Source organism: Equus asinus, chromosome 7 (assembly GCF_041296235.1).
Source record: "Equus asinus isolate D_3611 breed Donkey chromosome 7, EquAss-T2T_v2, whole genome shotgun sequence".
Classification (NCBI taxonomy): Eukaryota; Metazoa; Chordata; class Mammalia; order Perissodactyla; family Equidae; genus Equus; species Equus asinus.
Genome location: NC_091796.1, coordinates 109,758,466 through 109,782,689, shown reverse-complemented (window position 1 = coordinate 109,782,689; position 24,224 = coordinate 109,758,466). Strand labels below are relative to the sequence as shown.

The window sequence follows — 24,224 nt, the reverse complement described above, 5'->3', positions numbered from 1 at the left end:
GTGACGGCCTCCATGGGGACAGGGACACTGAGGGACCACTGCTGGGTCTCTGAGAGCAGGACCTAAGGAGAAAGGGCTCCTCCTGGGAGTCAGGCCCGGGCACCGCTCAGCGTGGGGAATCCCCACAGAAGGATCAGGAAGATAGAGGGGAACAAGGGCGCCCACCCAGCCCAGGTGCCAGACTCCAGGCGGAGCCCTCCAGACCGTCATTGATGTGAGTGGAGCAGAGAGGAGCGCCCCCGCCCACAAAGCCCAGTGCTGCCTGCAGGCCGCCAATGCAGGAGCAAACCAGCAGAGTAGCTGCAGAAGCCGCTCGCTGTGGGGCGGTCCACAGCACACCCATGAACCACCGGACAGGATACAGGACCTGGATGTGGGCAGTGCTCTGAGAAACCCCAACTGTGGAAAGCGAGGACCTGACGGTAGGGGAGGCAAAGGGACCCGGAGGAGACCGTTGGAGTATGTAGTGTGGCTCTGCAGAAACCCATGGTCAAAGGATGCTGCCCACACCATAGAGTGCGAGGGCCTTCTACCTCTGAGGGGGCCTCACAGAAGGTTCACTTCCTGGAGACTTGGAGTCTGCTCTTGGCCCAACTAGGGGGCCACGGCACAAGCCTCTGCCCACTGAGCATTGGTTGCAGCCATGCCTGGCCATGCCCAGTCACTTTCCTGGCCCCTGGCAATTCAAGGGTGGGCACCATGCCACCCGGGGATCCTTGATCCAAGGCCTGAAGTGGAAGAGACGGGACGGCCCAGGGGTGCACATGGGGCATGGGGTGAGCCGCAGCACTGCAAGATGTGAGACCCTGAGGGTCCGCATCCCCCCACACACAGACGGCTGGGTCTCGGCCCCCACGTGGGAGGACAAGGACAGCACGCCGTCTCTCAGACGGAGGAGACCTTTGGAGGCCAGTGACCGCTGTGGACACGGTCCTTACTCATAACTTCTGTCTGTCCCCAGAAGACAGCTGTGGCTGGGAGAACAGCTTCCCTCAGATCCTGAATGATGCTCCACCCTTGAGTCAGAGATCCGGCCACGGATGGAGCCAGAGAGGGATGGAGGGAAGCAGCAGGGACCCAGAGGAAGACAGCTTTCTACTCGGGGGGCCATCGTGGCGGGAGGACAGGATGAGGCCGTGGGCTGGGCTGCGGGCTGTGAGCAGGTCAGCCTGTGTCCACACTGCATGCTGACCGGGGCAGGGGGAGGTGTTCTCTGGGGTGTGGGGACCAGAGGGTTCAGGCGAGAGGCCCAGGTACCCATGACTGTGTTGGGGCCATCGGGTACAATGACTGTGGGAGGGAGAAAGAGAAGACAGGCACGTGAGCCCGGGCTTCCTGCACTCTCCACTGGGCCCCAGGCACCACCCCCCGCCCACTCCCACGCACCCACGTGAGGCAGCCTCTGCCTCGGAGGTACTCCCCCCAGGCTCTCTAAGACAGAAACTACCCAGAAGAAAAGAGAACTTCAGGAAGCAAGCGGTGCCCCTGCTTTCAGTCTGGTTCTTAGTCCTTGCAGGGCTGTGGGGAGGTCCTTCACACCTCCGAGAACCAGCCATGAATTCCTAGGAAGCAGGGCAGAGGGCAATGTGCCCGGGGCCAGAGCAGAGAGAGGCGAGGGCTCCTCGGAGGCCCTGGCTCATCTGCTGGGGAGCGGCTCCCACAGCCCCGACCCTCGAAGAGGGGGTTCAATGCAGCAGGGGGACGGGAGTGCAGTGGGGGCCGTGGAACCACCGCAGCTGTGAGGGGGGCCAAGGCACCCAGGGACAACTCCAAGGGGCTCAAGCAGCTGAGCCAGCGCAGGGGAGGGCAGGCTGCCCACGGGCCACAGTGCCGACCGAACGCAGGCACCATGCAGCCACAGGCAGGGCGCACCCACGCCAACAGAGCTGGACACACTGGAGGTCAAACGAGGTCACCCTTGAGGAACTTGATGGCCTGGAGGCCAGAAGCCCGAGGGCTGCGCTTGGCCAGCTGTGCTGAGGGCAGGACCAGCCAGGAGCTGAGCTGCTGCAGCATGGACGCCAGGATGCACAGATGGGCCTGAGCACAGAGAGGGGGCTGGCTCAGAGCAGGGGAGGAAGAGGACCTCCAGGTGGCCTAAGGGTCCTGTCCACGCCAAGGAGCCAGCTCAAGCCCCAGGGCAGGGACAGAGGTGACGGCCGTGGGGTCCTGGGCTACAGCCAGGACCGAGGGCAGCAGGTGAGCCAGGAGTAGAGCCCGAGGGGCCAGTGGATGCACCCGTGTGCTCAGAACTCAGACTGCACAGGGCTGGGCAGGAGCTCAGTGGCTACGGGATGGGCGTCGGGACCCAGGGAGTGAGGGTCCGGAGCAGGAGCCAAGGTTGCAGGGCTGGGTGCTGGGGAATGAGTGCAGCTGCCCCAGCAATGGAGGGAACACGGACCGGAGGGGACTTCCAGACGGGGCTTCTGAGGGCCGGGAGGCACAAGTAGAGGGTGAGGCCCAGCTAGAGCCCAGAGCTCCTCCAGGAGGGGACCAGGGCAGGTTGGGGCTCTGCCAGGGGAGAGTTAGCCAGAGAGAGGGTGGGCACATGGTGGCTCCAGGAGGCAAAGCCCAGTGCTGGGAAAGGAGTGAGCCCAGGATGGAGGGTGAGCCTGGGCCGAGGGCGCTGGGAGATGCAGGAGGGGCAGAGGCAGCCCTGGGCTGACCCAGCAGCCTGGGGCTGAGCTCAGGGCCCTGCGCTGTGGGAAAGGGATTGTAGGTCAGGGCGGAGAGGGGCCTGCTATGGACCTGGAGCTCCAGGGATGAGGGGCAGAACAGCTACAGGTGAGCAGGGGAAGGTAGGAGGGCACAAGGGAGCAGAAGTCTACCCCAGGAGGTACGGGGGAGCAGGCAGAGCAGCTATAGGTGTGCAGGAGGCTGAGAGGTTAGGAGGGGCAGGGCAAAGCCCAGGAGCTCCGCAGGTATGGCACGTAGGGCTTGGCATGTGTGCGGGGGGCTGGAAGGGCTGGAGGCACAGGGGGTTGCCCAGGAGCTCCAGGGGAACAGACAGTGCAGGTATTGGTCAGCAGGGGCCTGGGAGGCCAGGAGGGGCAGGGGGCTGCCCAAGAGCTGCGAGGGGGCGGGCACAGCAGCTACAGGTGAGCAGGTGCCTGGCGGCCCGGAGGCGCCAGGGCCTCCCCAGGAGCTCCGGGGGAGCAGACAGAGCAGCTACAGTTGAGCTGGGCAATGTCCGGGAGCTCCAGGGGAGTTGACAGAGCAGCTACAGGTCAACAGGGGTCCTGGAGGGCAGGAGAGGCTGGGGACTGTCCAGGAGCTCTGAAGGAGCAGGCAGAGCAGCTACAGGTGAGCAAGGACAGGTGGGAGGGCAGGAGGGGCAGGGGCCTGCCCAGGAGTTTCAGGAGCTCAGGCAGAGCAGCTATAGGAGAGCAGGGGCAGGTGGGAGGGCTGGAGGGGCCGGGGGCTGCCCAGGAGCTCCAGGGGAGCCGGCAGAGCAGCTACAGGTGAGCCGGGGCCTGGGACGGTTGGAGGCGCTGGGGCAGCCCAGGACCTCCGAGGGAGTAAGCAAAGCAGGTAAGCGTGAGCAGGGGGCTGGGACGTCAGGAGGGGCTGGGGACAGCCCTGAAGCCCCGGGGGACAGGGAGAGCTTGGAAGGTGAGCAGAGGGCTGGGAGGAAAGAGCGGGGCAGGGGTCAGCCCAGGAGCTCTGGGGTTCTGGCAGAGCTTGGCAGGTGATCTTGGGCAGATGGGTGGGCTGGAGGGGCAAGGGGCTGCCCAGGAGCTCCACAGGAGCAGGCAGAGCAGCTACAGGTGAGCAGGGGCAAGTGGGAGGCAGGAGGAACAGGGGCTACCCAAGACCTTAGGGGACGAAGGGCACTGGGCCTGAGCTAAAAGAGCCCTCACCCAGTGGGACCTGAGGGGCACAGGGAGCAGGGACAGCTGGAGGATCCCCGGGCTCAGGTGAGGCTGGCTGCGCAGGGAGGAGAGTTGAGCTTGTTGAGTTGTCAGGTGCATGTTGAGTTGGATGGAGGGGGCCCCTGGGATGGAAGGAGTCTAGGAGTGAAGGGGCCGGGGGCATCCCTGAGAGGACCAGATCGGATGCTGTTCTCGAGTGCAGGGACACCTGTTCTAGAGCTTGTGGGGACACTGGACAGGAGAGGTAGACGTGCGGAAGCAGTGTGGGGTGACACAAGGCAGGGGTCCCGGCAGAAGGAAGAGCGAGGCCCCCATTGGGGTCTGAGCTGGGGCTGCCAGCATGGGGAGAGGCCAGGCAGGGCCCTGGGGCTGAGCAGACAGGCCTCGGTCAGAGGGGACAGGACAGGCCTGGGTGTTAGGGGTAGAGGGAGCACCCTGGCCCACACGGGGTTCTGGGGAGGCTGGCACCTAGAGGAGAGGAACGCCAAGGGCAATACACAGCTCCCGCCTGCGCCCAGGGGCCGGCTCTGCTGGGGAAGGACCATGGCTGGAGGAGGGCTCTGCAGTGAGCAAGGAGCTGGACAGGCCCAAGAGCAGGGAGGGCGGAGGGCAGGCGGCGCTGGCAGGGAGGGGCCTGAGGTGAGCCCAGGAAGCCGGGCCAGGTGGACCTGACTGGGGAGGGGGGCCCTGAGGCAGATGCAGGAGTCTGGGCTGGGGCCCCACAGGCACGGGAGGGGAGGGGGACGAGGAGACTCCCAGGGACGGGATCCAGGGAAGGGATGGGGTTCAGGACAGGGATGGGGTCCAAGGCAGGGACAAGGTCCAAAGCACAAACAGGGTACTGGTCAGGATCAGGGGAGCTTCGGGGACAAGTACTCCTGGTGCTGTGGCTGCGGAGCTGACACAGAAGACACGTGGCCTGGCCAGCAGAGACAGACCCTGGCAAAGCCGCTGGGGGCCGGGGAGGCAACAGGGACAGTGCAGGCCAGGGTCCCACCACACCTGAAGAGATGCCCAATCTCCCAGGGCTGGGCCAGGCTGGGGCCACAGGACAAGGGATTGGGGTCCATCAGAAGCCGACTAGGAGCAGGGGTCACTGGTCAGAGCTCTGACAGAGGGCTCAGTCAAACGAGCCACCTGCAGGAGGCCTGAGCAGGGAGAAGGGACAGGGGTCCCAGGGGGCTCTATTCCAGGTGGGTATCCAGTGCTGACCAGGTGATCAGTCCCTAGCACGTGGCTACAGAGGCGCCCGCCCCTCATGAAAGGGAGCCACTCAGGGCATGTAGTCCTCAGACTCTCTGCAAGCACGCGGGCGCTGGGCTCAGTGGTGCCCCAGGCCTGGGTACCTGACACCCTGCCTGGACCGTCACAGGGGCAGGCCCTGCTGGTGACACGCCTCCTCTCTTACAGCCTCCAGCACCGCCCCGAAGGTCTTCCAGCTGACCCCCAGCTGTGGGATCACGTCTGACGCCACAGTTGCCCTGGGCTGCCTGGTCTCTGATTACTACCCAGAGCCGGTGACCGTGTCCTGGAACTCGGGCGCCCTGACCAGTGGCGTGCACACCTTCCCGTCCGTCCGGAAGTCCACGGGGTTCTACTCCCTCAGCAGCATGGTGACCGTGCCTGCCAGCACCTGGACCAGCGAGACCTACATCTGCAACGTAGCCCACCCGGCCAGCAGCACCAAGGTGGACAAGAGAATCGGTGAGAGGAGGGGACGCAGGGAGGGCATTCCCTGCGAGACAGGCCGGGCTCCGCCCTCCTGCCTGGACCCCAGGACAGGAGGAGAGGCCTGCCGAGCAAAAGCAGGGATCCTCTGGGCATTTCTGCCATGCCCAGAGTGGGAGCTGGCTTGACAGCCCTAACCCAGACCCTGGGCCCACAAGGTGGCACTGGTGTCAGAGCTGCCAAAACCAGGCCCAGACGTCAGCTCACCCCAAGGCCGTCTCCTTTCAGCCCGTGTAACCCCCGTGTGTTCTCTCTGCAGAGGGCGTTATCCCCATCCCATCGGTCCCCAAGCCCCAGTGTCCCCCGTACACAGGTGAGTCAGCCAAACCTCCTCCTCTACCCCCAGGAGGTGGCCAAGCACAGGCTTGGCCCATGGGGGACAAGGGCCCAAGAGGAGGCCCGCCCAGGAACTGATCCCCCGTCACCATGTCTCCCACGTCACATTCTAAATTCCTAGGAGGGCCTTCCGTCTTCATCTTCCCCCCGAATCCCAAGGACGCACTCATGATCTCCCGAATGCCCGTGGTCACTTGCGTGGTGGTAAACTTGAGCGATCAATACCCCGATGTCCAGTTCTCCTGGTATGTGGACAACACGGAGGTACACTCGGCCATCACGAAGCAGAGGGAGGCGCAGTTCAACAGCACCTACCGCGTGGTCAGCGTCCTCCCCATCCAGCACCAGGACTGGCTGAGTGGAAAAGAGTTCAAGTGCAGCGTCACCAACATAGGAGTCCCACAACCCATCTCGAGGGCCATCTCGAGAGGCAAAGGTGAGGGCACGGCAGACAGGCACGGGGAGGGGCCCGGGAGGCCACCCAGGGAGTGACTGTGCCGACCCCTACCCCACAGGAGAGCCCCGGGTTCCGCAGGTATATGTGCTGCCCCCACACCCAGACGAGCTGGCCAAGAGCAAGGTCAGCGTGACCTGCCTGGTCAAAGACTTCTACCCACCTGACATCAGTGTCGAGTGGCAAAGCAACAGGTGGCCGGAGCTAGAGGGCAAGTACAGCACCACCCCGGCCCAACTGGACAGCGACGGGTCCTACTTCCTGTACAGCAAGCTCTCCTTGGAGACAAGCAGGTGGCAGCAGGGAGAGTCATTCACGTGTGCGGTGATGCATGAGGCTCTCCACAATCACTTCACGAAGACAGACATCTCCGAGTCTCTGGGTAAATGAGCCACACGCCGGCACCCAGCGAGTGGTCCCTCCTTCACCGCAGGCTCTCTGGGTCCCACGAGGACACCTGAGCCCCCACCACTGTCTACATAGCTTCCCGGGCACCCAGCATGAAATAAAGCACCCAGCATGGCCCTGGGACCCTGCAACGCGGTCGTGGTTCTTTCTGAGGCAGAGCTCCAGCGCTTGGTCCGGCCTGCCTGCAGGGCAGCTGGGCTCTGAGGCCATTAGGGGAAAGAGTGGGTCGCAATTAGGCCAGACCCAAGCTACAGGGTGTGCCGGCCGCCAAGGAGTAGCCAGAGGGGCTGCCGAGTGGGGTGCAGGCCTCATCAGAGGTGGCAGCTCCTCTGGGCCGCCCTCCTGCCAGCAGCAGCTCGGGGCTGGAGGGTGGCCAGGGAACAGGAGAAGCCCCTCCAGAGCCATCAGGGAAATGCACGTGAGGGCGTCCCTCCTCTGTAGGAGCCCAAGCTGTGGGAACATGGCCCATCCTTGTCCCCCAGGATCCCTGTCCACTGGGTCACTCGAGAGCTCTGCCTGGTGGCTCTGGCCCGCATGAGAGGCTTGCGGGCCCGTGGTGTGGAGACAGGCCCTCCTTTGCCCTCGGGCACTCCAAGATCAGGCCCCCACCCTCCCTCAGGTGAGGGGGCTCTGCCTGACCTTGTCCTGCCTGGGACCAGGCCTGTCCACTCGTGGGGACACTCATCCTAGGTCCCCAAAGAGGCAGGTGGCCTTGAGTGCCCAGGGAAGGACTGTCCCTGATGGCCATGTGGGCACTGAGTCCAGACCCATTGAAAACAAGCCCCTCTCACTGAGCAGTGCCAGCCCACACACCAGCTCCACACACACACACACATGTGCACACACACGCACACAGACCTGGCCTTACACACTGGGTCCTCACACAATGGCCGCCGGTACATGCCCAACAGAGCACGGAGCCCCCTCTCCTGAACGCTTAGCCTGGACTCCAGCTGGTCCCCACCGCCGCCCATGCCCCACGGGCTGCACAGTGCTCGTCCTCACACTGACCACACTGACCAGCTCCAACAACGGGCCCTCCACTTCCCCGGGGCACAAACCCCGACCCTAACATGCAGAAACCCCCACACCAAGCTGTCCCCAGCACTCCAGGGCTCATGCACTGGGGATACATCGAATCCTGTCACGGCCCGTCCCTGGGGCAGGGGCCCAGCTGGCCACAGGCTCTGCTGACCCTCCCGCCCTTGGACCTGGTCCCCAGGAGAGAGGAAGTGGGGCCTGAGCCTCCATCCTGCAAGGCTCGCCGCCTTCTCCCCAGAGGGTCCAGCACAGGGCAGAGCAGAGGAGACAGTTGGTCCCCCACTGGCCTGGCTTAGACCTGGGTCAGTGGTGAGACCTGGGTCACTGGCTAAGACTCAGAGTCCTGGCTGGAGGAATGGGGGACTGAGGTCACAGCACAGAGACTGACCTCAGGGCACCACTGACCCAGCCCACCTGAGGGATCCCACCTGCCCCACCCACTCTGCCACAGATAGAATCACCCCCCAAGGACCCGCTGGCCCTGCCCAGCCCCCTCGGGCAGGCACAGCACTGACCACCCGCTCCCTGTGCAGAGAGGGCCCTGGATGAGAGCTGTGCCGAGACCCAGGACGGGGAGCTGGACGGGCTGTGGACCACCATTTCCATCTTCATCACGCTCTTCCTGCTCAGCGTGTGCTACAGCGCCACCGTCACCCTCTACAAGGTGGGCCAGGCCGTCCCCATGTCGTCCCCTCGCTGTCCCCACACTGTCCTCACCATGTCCCCTCACTGTCCCCTCACAGTCCCCACCATGTTTTCACACTGTCCCACACTTGCCACACCGACCCCTTACTGCCTCATCACTGTCCCCTCACTGTCTCCCACTGACTCCTGGCTGTCCCGACACTGTCTCTACACTGTCCTTCACTGTCACCAAGCTGTCCCCACACTGTCCCCTCACTGTTCCCACCATGTCCCCTTGCTGTCCCCCCTGTGACCCCCACCGTCACGTGGCCCGGGTGCAGGGCCGGCAGGCCCTGGCGGAGGCCGGCGTTGGGTCCAGGCCACGCTCACCCCTGGCCCGCCCGCTGCAGGTGAAATGGATCTTCTCCTCGGTGGTGGAGCTGAAGCGGACGATCGTCCCCGACTACAGGAACATGATCGGGCAGGAGGTCTAGGGTCACTCCACCTGGATGGGTGTCCATGGCCGCCCCAGACTTTAGACGGCATCCACGTCCAGCAGGTCATGCTGCTCAGCTGCCATGCAGACCTGCTCCTCTGCTTCTGACCTCAGCAAATGCTGACCTACTGCCCTCTGACCTTAGGGCCACCTTGGCCTGCACCTCGCCTTCTGGCCTTGCAGCCACCGCAGTCTGCATCCTGCCTGCTGGCCCATGTGGAGAACCGAATGGACGGCAGTTGTAACCCCAAGCAGAGTTGACGGACGCCCACCGGCCCCCTCGCAGCAGCCACCAAGCAACACCAGGACCATGTGCACTGAGGCCTCGGGCCTGAGTGTCCCTCACCAGGACGGCCCACGGTCTGAAACCCTGTAGGAGGTGGAGAGCCGGCCTTCCAGTGATCATCTGGGCAGGGACAGGGCTGCATGCAAACCGCACGGCGCCAGCCTCCAGGGCACGGGAGGAGAGGCCTGGTTTCAGATCCTCGAGTGGGAGCATCTGCCCCAAGGCCTGGAGGCCCCAGGGCCATCGTCCACTAGCAGGGAAGCTTCCAGGTTTGCCCCTCACGGTCACTCAGATCACGACCACCCGAGGAGACTGCTAGAAGGAGGACCTGTGCCCACGGCCGTGGGAGAAGCCCCAGTGGGTGGAGGCAGCAACAGCTGGGGAGGGTCAGTGTCCAGCCAGATGGCGTCCTGGGGAGGGGCCCGAGTCCCCTTCCGCAGGAACTCCGAGTTGCTCCACGGGGCAGCGGGCAGAGACAAGAACACCGAGGAGAGAGCTGGGGCCTCGGGGAGCTGGGCCAGGTGGACCGAGCCAGACCCCCGACCTCACCAACCCAGGAACCAGTGCCCCCTAATGACTCTGAACAAAGGGCAAGTCAGCATCTCTGGACGGGGAGGACATGGCTGCCCACGGGAAGCAGAGGCGGCCCCACCCCGCCTGCCAGGGCCCTGAGCAGAGAGACGGCTCAAAGGAAAGCCCACAGTGGGAGCTTAGATAGCTTTTCTCCTTCTTGAAGTTTCTGTAGCCCCTCGATTGTCTTTACAGTTTCTTTTTCTAAAACAACAATAAAATACCTGGAAAATTCCATAACTGCTCATGTTGATGCCTCGTGGAACCCACAGCCTGGCCGAGTCGTGCATCGGGGCTCCCTCCACACCCTCACAGCTCCATGACCTTCCAGCCCTCCCTCCCCTCCTGCCCTCGGCTCTCCAGCCCCCGGGGTTCCATGGGTGAGGAGGGCGGCCCGGAAACGGTGTGATGAGGAGGGAGGGGGTACACAAGCCTTGTGGGGAGCAGGACCAGCCCGGGCCCGGGCAGGAGGAGTGTCCAGCACTGGCCCAGGCCAGAGGAAGGACCACGTGTGGGGTTGTATTAGTCACCATGAATGGCTGTAATGACCCACGTGGGTGGCCTGAACACCAGACATTTGTCCTCACACATTCTGGAGGCGGGACACCCCAGATCAGGGCGTCAGCAGGGGATTCTCCTGAGGCCACTCTCTGGGGCATGTAGATGGCCTCGTCTCCCCACGTCCTCACATCGTCCTCCCTCCGTGATTGTCAGCATCTCACCCCTCTTCTTGTAAGGATACCAAGCCTATTGAATCAGGGCTACCCTATGGACCCCATTGTAACTTAGTACCCCTTGAAGGACCCTAGCTCCAGATACAGCCACATTCTGAGGTCCTGGGTCAGGACTTCAAGATTGGAATTTGGACGACACAATTAAGCCCCAAACAGGGGCAGTGGTCCCAGCACACACACACACAGCGCCCTGTCCCACACGCTCAGCTATCGATTACCTGGGTCCCTCTCGCTGCCTCCCACCCCAAGTCTCTGCTCATGCTGTTCCCTTCTGCCGGAGTCCCTTCCCTCTACACACCCCGCAAACTCCTACACACCCTTCTCTTAGCTCTGAGCTCCAGGCCTCCTCTCAGTCTTCCATAATGCACCCAGCAGAACGCTCCCCACCACCCCGGGCCTGGTCTGTGCCGGCCTCTGCCACTCAGTCTCCCCCTGTGTCCACTCCCCAAACACGAAGAAGATCGTCCCGCAAACAGCAAAGTGAGGACACCATGATTAGTGCATAGGGGAAAGTGCAGGGAGCTGAGAGGCCCCGCAACCAAAGGGACTGAGGGAGGCTTTCCCAGGGAGCAGCTGACGCAGAGTCTGGAGGAACGGGGTGGCCGGACTCCCCCAGCTCTGCTCCTCAGCACCAGGTCACCTGAGCCCCTGCCCTGTCACAGAACTTCCTGGGCCCAGGATACGGGGGCCCACGTGGGAGAAGACATTTGAAACATGTTAACGGACTGATTTTAAACCATGGTGTACTCGCCAGGCTCATGTAGACAGACAATGAACACATTTCAAAGACTTCATTGAACTCAGCAATTAAGGGCTTATAACCAGCTCTAAGTAGAATTCAAACTACCTCGTGGATGTAGTGGAACCAAGAATGCTAAAGGACCTTGTGAATAGAGGCATTTTCAAATGCATCTGATTTGTCCTCCTGAGAGGGAGGAGTCAACCATCCTTCCAAGAAGAGCATTCCCATGGCCTTGATTCTCTACAACGGGCAGAGTTGTAAAATAGCCCAAAGATGGTGGAAAGGGCGGAGCCCCGCTACTCACATCACCTGGGGGGGCGGGACAGTGCCTTGCTTCCCACTGAAGACAGAAGTCACCTTTGGTCTGTCCCAATATTTCCTACAAACAGGCAACTGACAATGTGTCCAGAATATGCAGGGAACTCCTGCAAATCAATTACAGAAACCACACAGTTCAGTAGAGAAATGGCCAAGAGCATTGAACAGGCGTCTCATGGAAGACATCCAAATAGCCTGAAACCGAGGAAAAGGACGCTGAGCCACGCTGGTTATAAGGGAATGAGAATGAAAACCACGTGAGAGAAAGCAGTTCCGATTCCCAGGTGGGGGAGCAGCTTGCACCAGACGAAGCCCCTGCGGACGCAACCGTGAACTCGGGAAACTGTGCAAAGAAGCAACGGTGTGAAGGCGCTGGGGAACGGCCAAGGAGGCAGACGCTGGACAGGATCTCTCCTTGAAAGCTTTGTCAGAAGGTGCTCCCGCCTCCACGGGACAGTTGCAAGTGGAACCCAGCTCACGTTGCGGATGTCCCGGAGAGGGGTCAGGTCACAGGATTCAGGGCTGCATCTCAAGAGCAGCTGGCAAGGCAGGGAGATGTGCATAAAAGGGGGAGCCACAGCAGGGGAACCCCAAAACCTGCCTGTAGCCTCTGCTCCAGTGCTGGGCTGGCCCTGTAATAGCCTGTGTAGGGAGCCCCACAGGGCCCCGCCAAAACACCAGCTGGGAGTTTGGACAATCTGCCGGGATTTGAGCTCCGGCCACCACACGGCAGGCAGAAGAGGAGTCTGAGGCTCGTCGAGCCGAAGGCCTCCTGACGTCAGAACCAGCAATGTTCTAGGCCAAGGACCTCAGAAGGCAGCAGCGAAACTTCCTCCTGTCGACCCGAGCCAGCCTTCCCCGCCCTGGAGGAGGACGAGGGGGCAGGCTGGGACCTGCGAGGGGAGGCCGGGTCCAGGCCCCTCGGGAGGAGCCAGCCATCTTCCGAGGGAGCCGGCAAGCCCCGGGTAGCCCTCAGTCCTGCCGGGAGACAACCAGGAGGGGTCTCGGCCTCCACGTCACCACCCTCTGGTCTCCTGCCCGTTGACCGGCCAGCCGCTCCTCCAGACAAGTGGACCCCCGCAGCCAGGGAGCCAGGCAGGTCAGAGCCTGTCCGAAGGTGGCCTATGGGCAGGAGCAGACCGTCTGCACAGCCAGGCGCCGGGCACCACAGCCTGAGGGACGAGAACCAGGGACCCACCTGGACAGAGGCTGAGGGCCAGACCCTTCAGAGCTGAGGCCAGAGCGGCCATCTGTGCAGACTACACTGGGCCTCCTGTTTGGGAAGACAATCTACTGACGTTATCAGGGGTGGACGCCAGGGACAGGTACCCCTTCCCTGAGCTCCCTCCCTGCTTCTAGAATGTTCTGTCCTGAGGGGGCCATGGACTCAGATGCAGACGATCCTCGTGTTGCTTCCAGGTGGACTTGGGGGTGAGGTGTGACAGGTCCCTCAGGGTACGGTTCACCTCACACCTCCAGGGATGACTTTGGTCAACACGGAAGGTTCTGGAAGGACTGGGACAAGACTCTTGCTGTGAAGCGCCCCTAGTGCATGACCCCGAGAGGGCTGTGTGGTCTGGAGACCAGAGGACCCCCTTTACCTGTCTCGACCACACCTGCTAAGCCCAAAAGGCAGGACCTGGCAGCGGCTGTTCTGAGATCCAGGGACGGTGGTCGAGGCCGAGAAATGGTCAGGACGCAGCGGTTGCCCTGCACCTGTTGCTGGACAGAAGGCCTGGGGTTCAGGAGTGGGATGTCCATGCCCAGCACACCCAGGGGTGCAGCAGAAAGCTGCAAAGATCTCAGTTACAGAGGAGGGGCCTTAATTTTTGTGTGTATTTTATGAGCCCAAGATAAGCTGTTGTTTCTGTTCTTACTCAAATGCCCTCAACCCCCTGCTCGGCCGAGGCAGGGTCCGGTCTGGGCACTGATGAGGACCGTGGGCCAGCCGTGGTCATCCCAAGGGCCACAGACTACATGCGTGGTCTGAGGGTCACTTAAAAATAAGGACGCGCTGCCCACCCCACTTCCCACACGTGCACACAGTGGTCTGCAGGAGTCTCTCCTGGAGGGCCCGGTGCCCTGGAGATTCATGCTGCCCGGCAATCCTCACGGACACACCTGTTCAGAAAACACCACAATTACTGGTGAGACACTGAACACACGAATGGACAGCAGCCAGACTGCTCACAAGCCCTGACCACCACCTGCAGCCGCCGCCCAGGCAGCCGAGCCCTCGTCGCGGGAACCAGGGGGCAGCAGCCTGCTCTCTACGCTCAGACCTGCAGGACGTCAGACCTCGGTCTTCAGGACAGCCCGGGATTAAACAGCCACCCGTGCATCGCCCCAAACCTCCGGGCCTGGTCAGTGACTGCTGGCTTCATTGATTTCATCCCCAGTGACTTAGGATGGACCAGAGAGAGCCCAATGCACTCCCAGCAATCGCGGACACCCCGCCTCCCCGGGACCCCATCAGGTGCCCCCGAACCCCCCCGTCCTATAAAGAAGGTTTCTGTACGTAGGAAACATTTTAACGTATCAGCATATATGTTATATAATATGTTAGCATTACACATATACATTATAGACACGTTTAGGATATATGATACACCCACAGAAAACAACTCACATATAGGCACGCACCCCCACTGCAAAGGCTCCCCCAGTCCCTCCTGCTCTGTCTCCCTGGTGGCAGCAGCTGCAAATATTCAGCCTTTGTTTTTCCCACTTGTGTGCTCTTGATTTCCAGAGTTTGGGGCCTGAGGTCTTGTGACAATAGCTCACAATCACAGTCACAACCAACCCCAAATATGCCTTCAGTCCTGGACACAACAGGGACAAAGGGGAAGCGGGTGAAGGTCCCGTATGCGGCTGAGAGGGGCAAGGGCGCAGAGTTGGGTCTCCTGCAGAAATGAGTGGAGAGGGGGCACAGGGCTGCCATCTCCCCCAGAGCAGCAGGTGTTCAGGGTGCTCCCACCCAGACACTGCAGGGCACAGCTCTGGGAGTCAGATACCAATGGTGGCCCTGCCCACCATCTCGTGCCACCTCGTCCTCGTGGAACTGTCACACAGCTGGGACTGCATGCACCCGAGAAGGGCACCCCGAACCACACCAAGAAGAGAATCGGTGCGCTTCCTTGAGATTTGGAGCAAGGGGCCTGCCAGGAGTCCTTGGCGCAGCGCTGGGCAGGATGGAGCAGCCTCCTGCATCCGAACATCAGGAGCTTCCCCGGGACCCCAACCTGGGCGACTTGGGAAGCCAGGGCGGGCTCCTCCTGGCCGCACCCCCAGCTCCCCTTACGAGTCCATACGTGTCTGAGCCCCTGGGAGCGTCAGTCCCCCTGAAATGCCTGCAGGGGTCACGCTCCTACATCCACCCAGACGCACACAGCAATCGGGAGAGGTGCTACCGCAAGCAGACCTCCCAGGCGGAGCTGGTGTGGCTGAGCTGCCCTGGTGCCCATGGAAGCAGCAGAGAGGGGCCACAGCGGGAATGAGAGCTGGTGAGCGGAGGCTCACGGCAGCCATCCGGCTCTGAGGTGGCCTCTGCAGCGGCCTGGAGTGAGGGGCGGAACGGAGTCAAGGCTGGGGGTGGGGCAGATGCTGTCCAGACAGGTCAGGTGAGGTGAGGAATGAGGGCTGTCAGGTCACGGGCTGGCCGGGCATCTTATCTCTGCTTGGGAGGACCTGCAGCGATGCATGGCGCCTCAACTCTGACATTCCCGTTCGGGCCAGGGCCAGAGGAAGGGCTTCTGTGAACACCTTCAAAGCATCTCTTTGCTCTGTGACCACAGGGCGACTGTTCCTGAAAGCCAGCCCCAGAGCCCCACTCGACAGGTCACAGCATCTCAGCACGAGGTAAGTTCACAGCCTCACCGGCTTTCCCATGTGAAAGGATTTGTCTGAAAGAATGGGTCCTTCAGAGCAGGATGGGGACGTGTGTGTGGATCCTGAAAAGCCCTGTGGCTTGAACACCCAGACCTCACGGTCACGCCCTCTCAAGCCAAGTGTCCAGCACCCTACATGGGTCTGGGGATGGCAGTGGCCTGGTGCCTGAGAACCCTGTGACGATCCCAAGAGTGACTCATCATCCTCAACACCAGCCCTACCACCATAACCAGGGGCAAACAGCATGGCTACCAGGAGGGAGAAACGAGCACCCCACGTCAATGTGCAAATGCCAATTTGACTTGCCAGAACCTTGGGCACAGAGGAGGTAGTGGGTTCAGTGGGCCTAACACCCAATAGCTAGGACACGATCGGGGATTTTTCCAAACTCTTCAACATTGGTGATGATGAAAAAAAGCACTAACAGGGGCTGCCCAGGTGGCACAGTGCGTAAGTTCACACGCTTCACTTTGGTGGCCCAGGGTTGGCAGGTGCGGATCTCAGGCGCAGACCTACACACTGGTCATGAAGCCATGATGTGGTGGTGTCCCACATACAAGATAGAGAAAGACTGGCCCAGATGTCAGCTCGGTGACACTCTTCCTCAAGCAAAAAGAGGAAGATTGGCAACGAATGTTAGCTCGGAGTCACTCAGCCTCACCAAAAAAAAAATTCAATAATAAAACTTAACTTCCTAAAGAATATGAGGAAGTGATTTGGTTTAAAACTAATTCGGCCTGACCTTATTTTTCCAAAAAGGCCTGACGTGACCTGTCGAGCATGCATTGTCCATCTGCTGTAAACTTGTACAACGACCCAAAGCCAAGAATGATGCCCTTAAACACAGGGATGTACGCCTCACCCCCACATCAGCATTTCTTTATAAATAAACATTTCTTCCACAAAACTAAGGATTTGTTACTGACCTACTGTGCTCATCTCGTGACCACTAGGAAAGCATCTCGTGACTGTAGTAAGAGAGATATCCCTGTCCTGTGTGATGTATGTCCCTTGTTCCAGGATGACATACAACCACTCTGTACAACCCACTTCTCAGAATGCTTCCGTCCTGGGGGAAGGTCGTTCCGCCAGGCTATACAGACCTCAAAGTGGCTCATATAATCAACTCACCCCAATTTGAGTCATAGATTGATTATTGATTGTTTGCGTTGACAGTTCTAGGCCTAATCAGCAGAATTTCAGTAAAACTGACCAGACACTGGCTAGACTCTACATTGAACCAGGGTTTGGAACCAATAGGGGCCCACTGAAGCTCCCACCCTGGCTTCACTACATGCTTCTTGTGGCCCCAGTGAGCTCTCCTGAGGTCAGGACCTCCTTATTTTAAGTGGATGGGTCAGAGATTTATATGAGCTGTTTCAAGCCGTAAGACTTGGTGTCTTAAAGGGGTACTGGTACATTCACTAGGTAAGAGGGACATAGAGGGGATGTCCTAGGCAACAGGAACCAAGAGGGAATGTCCTAGGCGAGAGCAAACTAGGGCGGATGTCCTGGGCCAGGGGACCCTAGAGGGAACTTTGGAGGAGTGGGGCAAGGTGACCTTTTTGATTTGGCTTTAAATTGGAAATAATTGTGTCTATAGATTCTGAACAAGTCATTTGATAGAGAAATGAGAGTCTGAACATGTTCAGCTCCCAAGAGAAGGGACACCAGCTCCTTCTGGCCAAAAGTTGTTCTCAGGTGATGGAGAACTTGGTGGAAGTATCCAAGGATCAGTCCACGAAACGTGCAGCCGTCCCACAGGAAACTCCTTCGTGATCATTCACATTAACTAATTAAAGGCTCGTCCGGGTACCTGCACATAAGGATTGGTCATCCAGCAATCTGAGTCCCCAAGGCAGTTTTAGACTGCTGGAGGGGGAAACCAAGGCGTGTGGGAGGGTGTTCACACCTTTCTAAGGAGTGACTCTCACAAACAGCACATTTCCGACCCACTACACCATCGCTAGAAATTGTTCAGACTTTATGGTAAAATGAAACTAAAAGCAAAATGGGAAACCACACTTCTAAAAGCTGAACGGTTCTTTTATTTTTTTTTCTTCTTCTCCCCAAAGCCCCCTGGTACGTAGTTGTATATTCTACCTGTGAGTGCCTCTGGTTGTGCTCTGTGGGATGCAATCTAAGCATGGGCTGACCAGCAGTGCCGTGTCCAGGCCCAGGATCCAAGCCAGCGAGACCCTGGGCTGCCAAAGTGTAGGACGCAAATTTAACCACTCGGCCACAGAGCCAGCCCCAATGGACCAGTTCATGAATAGCCAGCATCCCATTGAAATTCTGGCTGGCTTCATGCTGACACCTGAACATGCTCAACAAAATGGTGATAACAGTAAACAGCTGGCAAGGTAATCCTGGGTAAATGAAAATTACACTGGCCACACTGGGCTCCTTTGAGCTTCCAAAACTTACCTTTCTTGCACAAGGTTTAAGAGCCATGTAACAGAGAAAGTTTTAACCCCTAAAGAGTCAAGTGTGCCACCTTTGGGACCATTGCTCAAAATCTAGAATTGTTCTAGAATCTATAAAAAATTATAAAGAATTGCAGATCTTACTAAGCTTGTTTCCTGTCCTGAAGGCTTGGCATGATAACGGTTGGTCAAAAATGCATTTACACCCCATTTTATGGTCACAGATGCTTGGACAGAAATGCGTCTTGCACTCCATCCGTGGCTAAGGGCCCCACCAAACTGCCACCAGCCTTGGGGGAGTTATGTTAACCATTCAAAGGAGCACTCTGATTAGTTAATATCATTTAAAAAGTGCACTTAAAAGCAAAGACTTCAAAATGCCAAAATAACATCCTTGAAAGTTTTGTTGCAAAAAGCTAATAAAAATTGGTATAAGAGGGAATTGAAAGAAAAGTCTATTAGGTCATGGGTTCACAGACACCCCCGTAGCTTTTCTTCAAAGGAGGGTCCAATATGAGACCCTCCCAGAGTTGACAAGACACTGAGAGATTTTCTGGGAAACTGCTACATCAAACATTCATGGAGTTTTCACCAGGAATGAACACGGCCAGGGATGGTTACTGTTTTCCCCAGTGAAACCGGATAAGAGATTTGAAAAGATTTAGCAACTTATGATCAGGAATTGGCCAAACTAGAAACTGATATTCAGAGGCTGATAGGAATTTTCTAATACAGGCCTCCTTCCCCAAGTTAAAATAAAACTAAGCACCGAGAGGGAATGAAGCAAGTGAAGGGTGATGTGCTTGGATGGTAGATCAACCTGTGACATATGTTTAAGTTACAACCCAAATTCCTAGAAATTAAGAGCAACTGTCCTTAACTTAAAAATCTTTCGAAAACTGGAAATGCAGCTCTAGAGGCAGTTCAGATTCCACCCATTTCCTTTATCTCAAAAAGCTTGTAAACTCACCAGGAACTGTTCTCGAGTCCATCACCAATTCCTCAGACTAAAGGGGAAAAAAGGAAAAAGCAGAGAAAAACAACTATGGAAGCACTATTGCCAAACATCTAGCATCTTAAGTGTCTTCTATAAAAATATTAGTAGAAAAAGCTGAAAACAAAATTTGGATTCATTACTTTTTCATAACTGGTGAACTTTGCCTTACTCTACCTGACTCATAGCAGTAGTTTTAAAACCATAGCTGTGTAGTCTCTGTGTGCGTCTCTATACATGTTATCCGCGTGTGATAGTTTTACCACCAGGTGTATAATTGCTAAAAGAGCTCTAGTTGATTAGCTTAAAGTAAACACTTATATAAATGGAATGAAAACTAACCCAAATGTCTTTCAAGTTAATCTGATATAAAACAATCTTTGGTAAATGAAGACTTACTTAAGTCTTTGAGTTTCATTGAAATAAACATGTTTCCAGAATTATCAGCATTAGGCATGATACAGACATGTGGTCCTTCTTACAAAGATTGTCAGCAAACAATACTTAGAATAAGAGCTGATTTTGCCTAACATCTCATGAAGTTTATGGCGATCTAAATATGATTATTGGGAACAAGTAAATTAAATAGATGTGAAAAAGATAAAAGTGTTTGGGTGAAATTTTAACAATGATTATGTGTTTCAGTATAACTACTTAAAATAATTTCAAAACCTTTTGGTAACTTGAAATCTTATAATTTTTCTAAACTAATGGATAAACTTTATTGCGTAACTACTCGACTCCACATGAGATATAGTATTAGGCATTAATCACTAAACATAGATTTATCTGCCATTGGATTCCTATTTCAGGAAAACTAGAAAAACACTTGGGTTTATTCATAACATGTTTTGTGCCATGCTGAGAAATTTTCCATGAGAAAGTATAGGTTTCTAGACAGTATCTGTGGGTCCACCGATACACAGGACAGCAATGTAAAAAATTAAAAAAATCAAGATGCATGTTTTCAGTAAAGTAGATATAAGGAATAGAAATAGTTTTGTTTGTTTTGTGAAGAAATTAAATTTGTCCTAAACTACTAGGAAGGAGGAAAGAGGACATAGGAAAAATTCTCAATGTAAAAACAAAGTTACAGAAGGTTTCTGGAAAAGGAGCCCTGAGCAGAGAGTTTGTGCATTGTCAGGTTGGCTAAGATGAAAATTAAGTTTAAAAAGTGAACGTTTTAAAATCAAAAGTAAGCTGGTACAAAAATTAGAATTTGGGTTTTTTTCCTCTTAAAAGGATAATTTTCTCGGGATTCTGCTCTGCTCTTCATAAAGGTGTTGTGAAAGGTTTTTCTTTACTTTTGAGCAGTGTGCCCGAAGGGAAAGGATTTTACATCTTATCAAGATGAGTTTCCTGCATTGTTTCTGTCAGGTCTTTAATCACAGCAGCTAAGGATTTCCTGACAGATTTCTTATTTTCTGTATCTGCCTGAAAATCCTTAATTGTCACCATGGTTAAATGGATTGTTTCACAGTGACCTAAGATTCTACTTGACCAAGTGTTTGAAAACTCTTAGATATTTTTGACAAGCTTCCCCAAAATTCAAATCTGAAATGAAGTCTTTCTTTTCACCTGAAAGTAATTTTGAGAATTGCTGGTGGGCCCTGGGAATGTCTCATAGAATATGTTCTCATCTCCTAGAAAGAGGGAGATACTCAACTAACTAGGCTTGTTTGGTATGTTAGGTTACGTGGGAAGTATGTCAAATAAGTGAGGCTAAGTCTCCTTTATGAATATTGTTGCATGCATATATGTTATTGATATAAGTGTTTTAGAGACTATATAAAATTTTTGGAAAAAATTCTAATATGTCTTTGTATAATGCTATCAGTTGTAATTCTAGTCATTGTCTTAATTCTGCTACCTTGCATCCAGCACCACAGGAAAGAAATGACCATGGATACATTTTAATATCTAATTTGGCTTACAAATGTCTTACTTAAAGCATGAGCAGGGACGTCACTGGGATAGACATGCTGTCCAGCCTCAAGAATGTCCCCTGCTTTCTATTGACTCTGTTAAACATGGCAAAGAAAAGAGAGAATTTTTGACGCCACCACACAGATGTGTTTTGGGCCCAAGAAAATACTCTTCGTGCTTGATGGAGCACAATTGCCACTGCTCCAGCAGATACATAAATTAGCCATGGAGCACCCGAAAAGTTGATTTCATGGGGAAAACAATACTTTTAGAAACTTTCTTCCACAGTAGCTCATAAAGCCATGCTTGTTGTGCAATATGCACAAATTATAATCCAAGGAAACCACTTCCTGGGTCACAAAGCCTCTTTTCCCTTCCTAAGGGACCGTCTGAGGTATGGCCATTGGACTTTGTTCAGATGCCACTATCTCCAGGATGTAAATAGCTTAGTGATGATCTGTGTGTTCTCACATTAGGTTGGCGCTTTTCCTTGCAGAAGAGCAATGGCTTCAGCAGTAAGTAAATTATTATTGCAAAGGATAGCTCCTTTTTGGGGAATTCCTACTGAGTTACACAGTGACCGGGGAACTCATTTTGCAAGACAAATAATGAAATCTACTTGTGACATTTGGTGAAATAATGAAACATTTTAACTAATAGCGCAATCAAAACTCAATTGGAAAAGCTTTCAGAAGCATTTCATCTCTCATGGCCAAAAGCTCTTCTGCTAGAGCTCCTCAACCTTAGATCTACATATTTTGGTAAAAATTGGCTGTCTCATTTTGAAACAATAACAGAATGACTATGCAATTACATGAGGGAATGTGTGATCCACCTTTGCTCAAGGGAGATATCTGACATTATTGTCAAGGTCTCATTCAGGCACTTAAAAGAAAGAAAGGTTGGTAGCCATTCATACAACTAAAAGACATGAAACATCGGTAGCTGACTCCTTTCACAGCAGGAGACAAAGCTCCCAGGAGATGAAGACCTTAAGGGTCATGGGCTACAACCTGGAGATTTCCCTTATTGGAAAAGACACCTGATAAAAGACTCTTTGCAACCTGGTTGGAAAGGACTATACCAGGTACTCTTAACCAATCTTGCACAGCAAAATTAAGAGGCATAGACTCGTGAATTCACAGTTCTCATTTTTAAAAAACGGCTTCTCCACTTGAGTGGGTTTCAGCTCCTATTTCTGACACTGACTTCAACTGACCAAAACAAATCCCTCCACATCAGGATGAGAAGAAGATGGATCTGTTGTAGACAGATGTCCCAAGACTGCAGACCAGGCCTATATTCCCAACCTTATATCTCCTCGTTTAAACTCTTGCAACTGTCACCTACCCTAATACTTTGCTTTCTACCCCTCCAAATGTGTAAGATAGATTACAACGTAATTCCAAACACTTTTAATTAAACACAAAAATGCCATTTAAGGTTTTCCTGATACTATGTTTGTTTTTTCAGTCCACATCAGAATGGGCCTCTGATGGCAATGTCTTTTTACAATGGACACATTCTTTTGCTACACACAAAAATCTGTCCAGTTGTTGGATATGTGGCCAACTTCCCCTTTCTAATACATCTTGGGTAACTTGGTTGGTTGCTCTCTTTCAAGGCATGATTGAAAAGCCTTAAAGCAATTTATTATGATGGAAAGATCTAGTTCTGGTGTGCAAAGTTCATCCAACAATACTAATTATGATCCCGAAACATGGCAAAAGCCCGTCCTATTAATGATCCCAGTCATGGCTACTCTTTTTCTGTTATTCAGACCATCCAATTACCCCAACAATTTTCAAATAAACGAATAAAAAAAGCTATTACCGTGAGAACTATGGGAGGTTGGACACAAATGTGGGATGGCTATTGCCCAGGTCATGTCAGAACACTGTCACATGTAAGGAAAGTAATTGGTTGGAACAGACTGGTCTCAAGGGCCACGCATTCATTGGTGGTCTCCTAAAGGAACTCAGTGGCTATGTGAACAAAATTCTGGTCTTGGCTACCACCCAGATGGCTAGGACACTGCACCATGGGCTTCTAATGAATGCAGAGAAGGATTTGCCCTGAGCCAACATCTGTTGTTGATCTTCCTCTCCTTATGGCCAGATGGACTCATTTACTATTCCACTGGTATGATCATCTAGTGGCTATATTCTTTCCTTCCTTGGGGCTAGAAGACATCATATCACATAGAGGCTCTGACTAAATTTACTCAACAACCCCTTAATGGTAGTCAACCTGGAATAGCCTTATAAAATACTGAAGTGTCTTTAGTGGGAAGGGCTGTCCTTCCAATTAGAATGGCCTTAGATAGTCTAACAGCATCCCAAGGTGGGACATGTGCACTCATTCAAACTGAATGCTGTTTTTAGACCTGATGAATCTTCCAATGTGTCCACTCTGCTAAAGCACATGGAAAAGCAGGTGAATGCCTTAAGCGATCCCCACCCCCAGTCTGCATTTGTTTGATTGACTCCCTTCAGGTACTGCTTCCCTTTTGACATCCAGATTACAATTCCTATTTCTGGTACTCCTTGAAATTCTTGTAGTAGTCACAATATTCAAACTAATCACATCTCCCTTACTCAGTGCTGTAAGACTGGCATGCAGGCCTGAGCCACGATTGTCCAGCGACTTGAGGTGGCTGACAGATCTTACAAACCTGGATGAATCTCCTCTTCTGGTAAGACTATGCCTAAAATATAATTTGTAAAATAATCATTTCAAATATTCAGTCATCATGATTGTTACTGTACCTGTTCTATAATTGTAAACAATGTAAGCATAAGGACTCATGTAAAAGCACATGTGCAACATTTGTGCAACAATGCAAAATTACTGAAAGGTTACATAACCTGTCACATGCATCCCCTGCTAATATGTACCTCTATGCTCGTCCGCTCATCCTACAGAAGCCTAGCACTGAGGGACACGATGGACCCATGGCAGGCAGCAACCACTCTGGCACCAAGAAACAATATTTTGATCATCAATGCTTTCTATCAAAACATTATTGATTCAACATGGAAAATAACAAATATTTGAAAAGCAATAAGAAAAGTTAATATATTGAGGTATATGAGGAAGTCATTTCTTTTAAACCTAATTCCGCTGGACCTTGGTTTTCTGGAACGGCCTGCCATGGCCTGTCGAGCATGCATTGTACATCTGCGTTAAACATTTACAGTGCATCAAAGGCAAGAATGATGCCCTTAAAGATATGCCCCCAATATCGGCATTTCTTTATAGATGAGCATTTCCTCCCAGAAACAAAGGATGCATGACTGACAGCTGTGCTCTTCTCAGGGCCACTGACCTGCTGTGCTAGGAGCATCTTGTGACCCTAGAAAAAGGGATATTCCTGTCATA

At 54.7% G+C, this 24,224-nt stretch overlaps 2 gene segments (V, D, J or C); both read left to right on the top strand.

Moving 5' to 3' along the window:
• The window catches only part of LOC106827306 (immunoglobulin heavy constant alpha-like), a 678,397-nt gene that overhangs the window by 513,681 nt on the left and 140,492 nt on the right, over positions 1 to 24,224 (top strand).
• LOC123287277 (immunoglobulin heavy constant gamma 4-like) lies at positions 5,264 to 10,055 on the top strand (the record flags this gene model as incomplete). The annotated part of the segment is given in 6 exon segments: positions 5,264 to 5,576; positions 5,860 to 5,913; positions 6,058 to 6,372; positions 6,452 to 6,772; positions 8,373 to 8,503; positions 8,874 to 10,055. Coding segments are annotated over 6 exon segments (1,218 nt in total), but the record flags the coding sequence as incomplete, so codon positions are not given.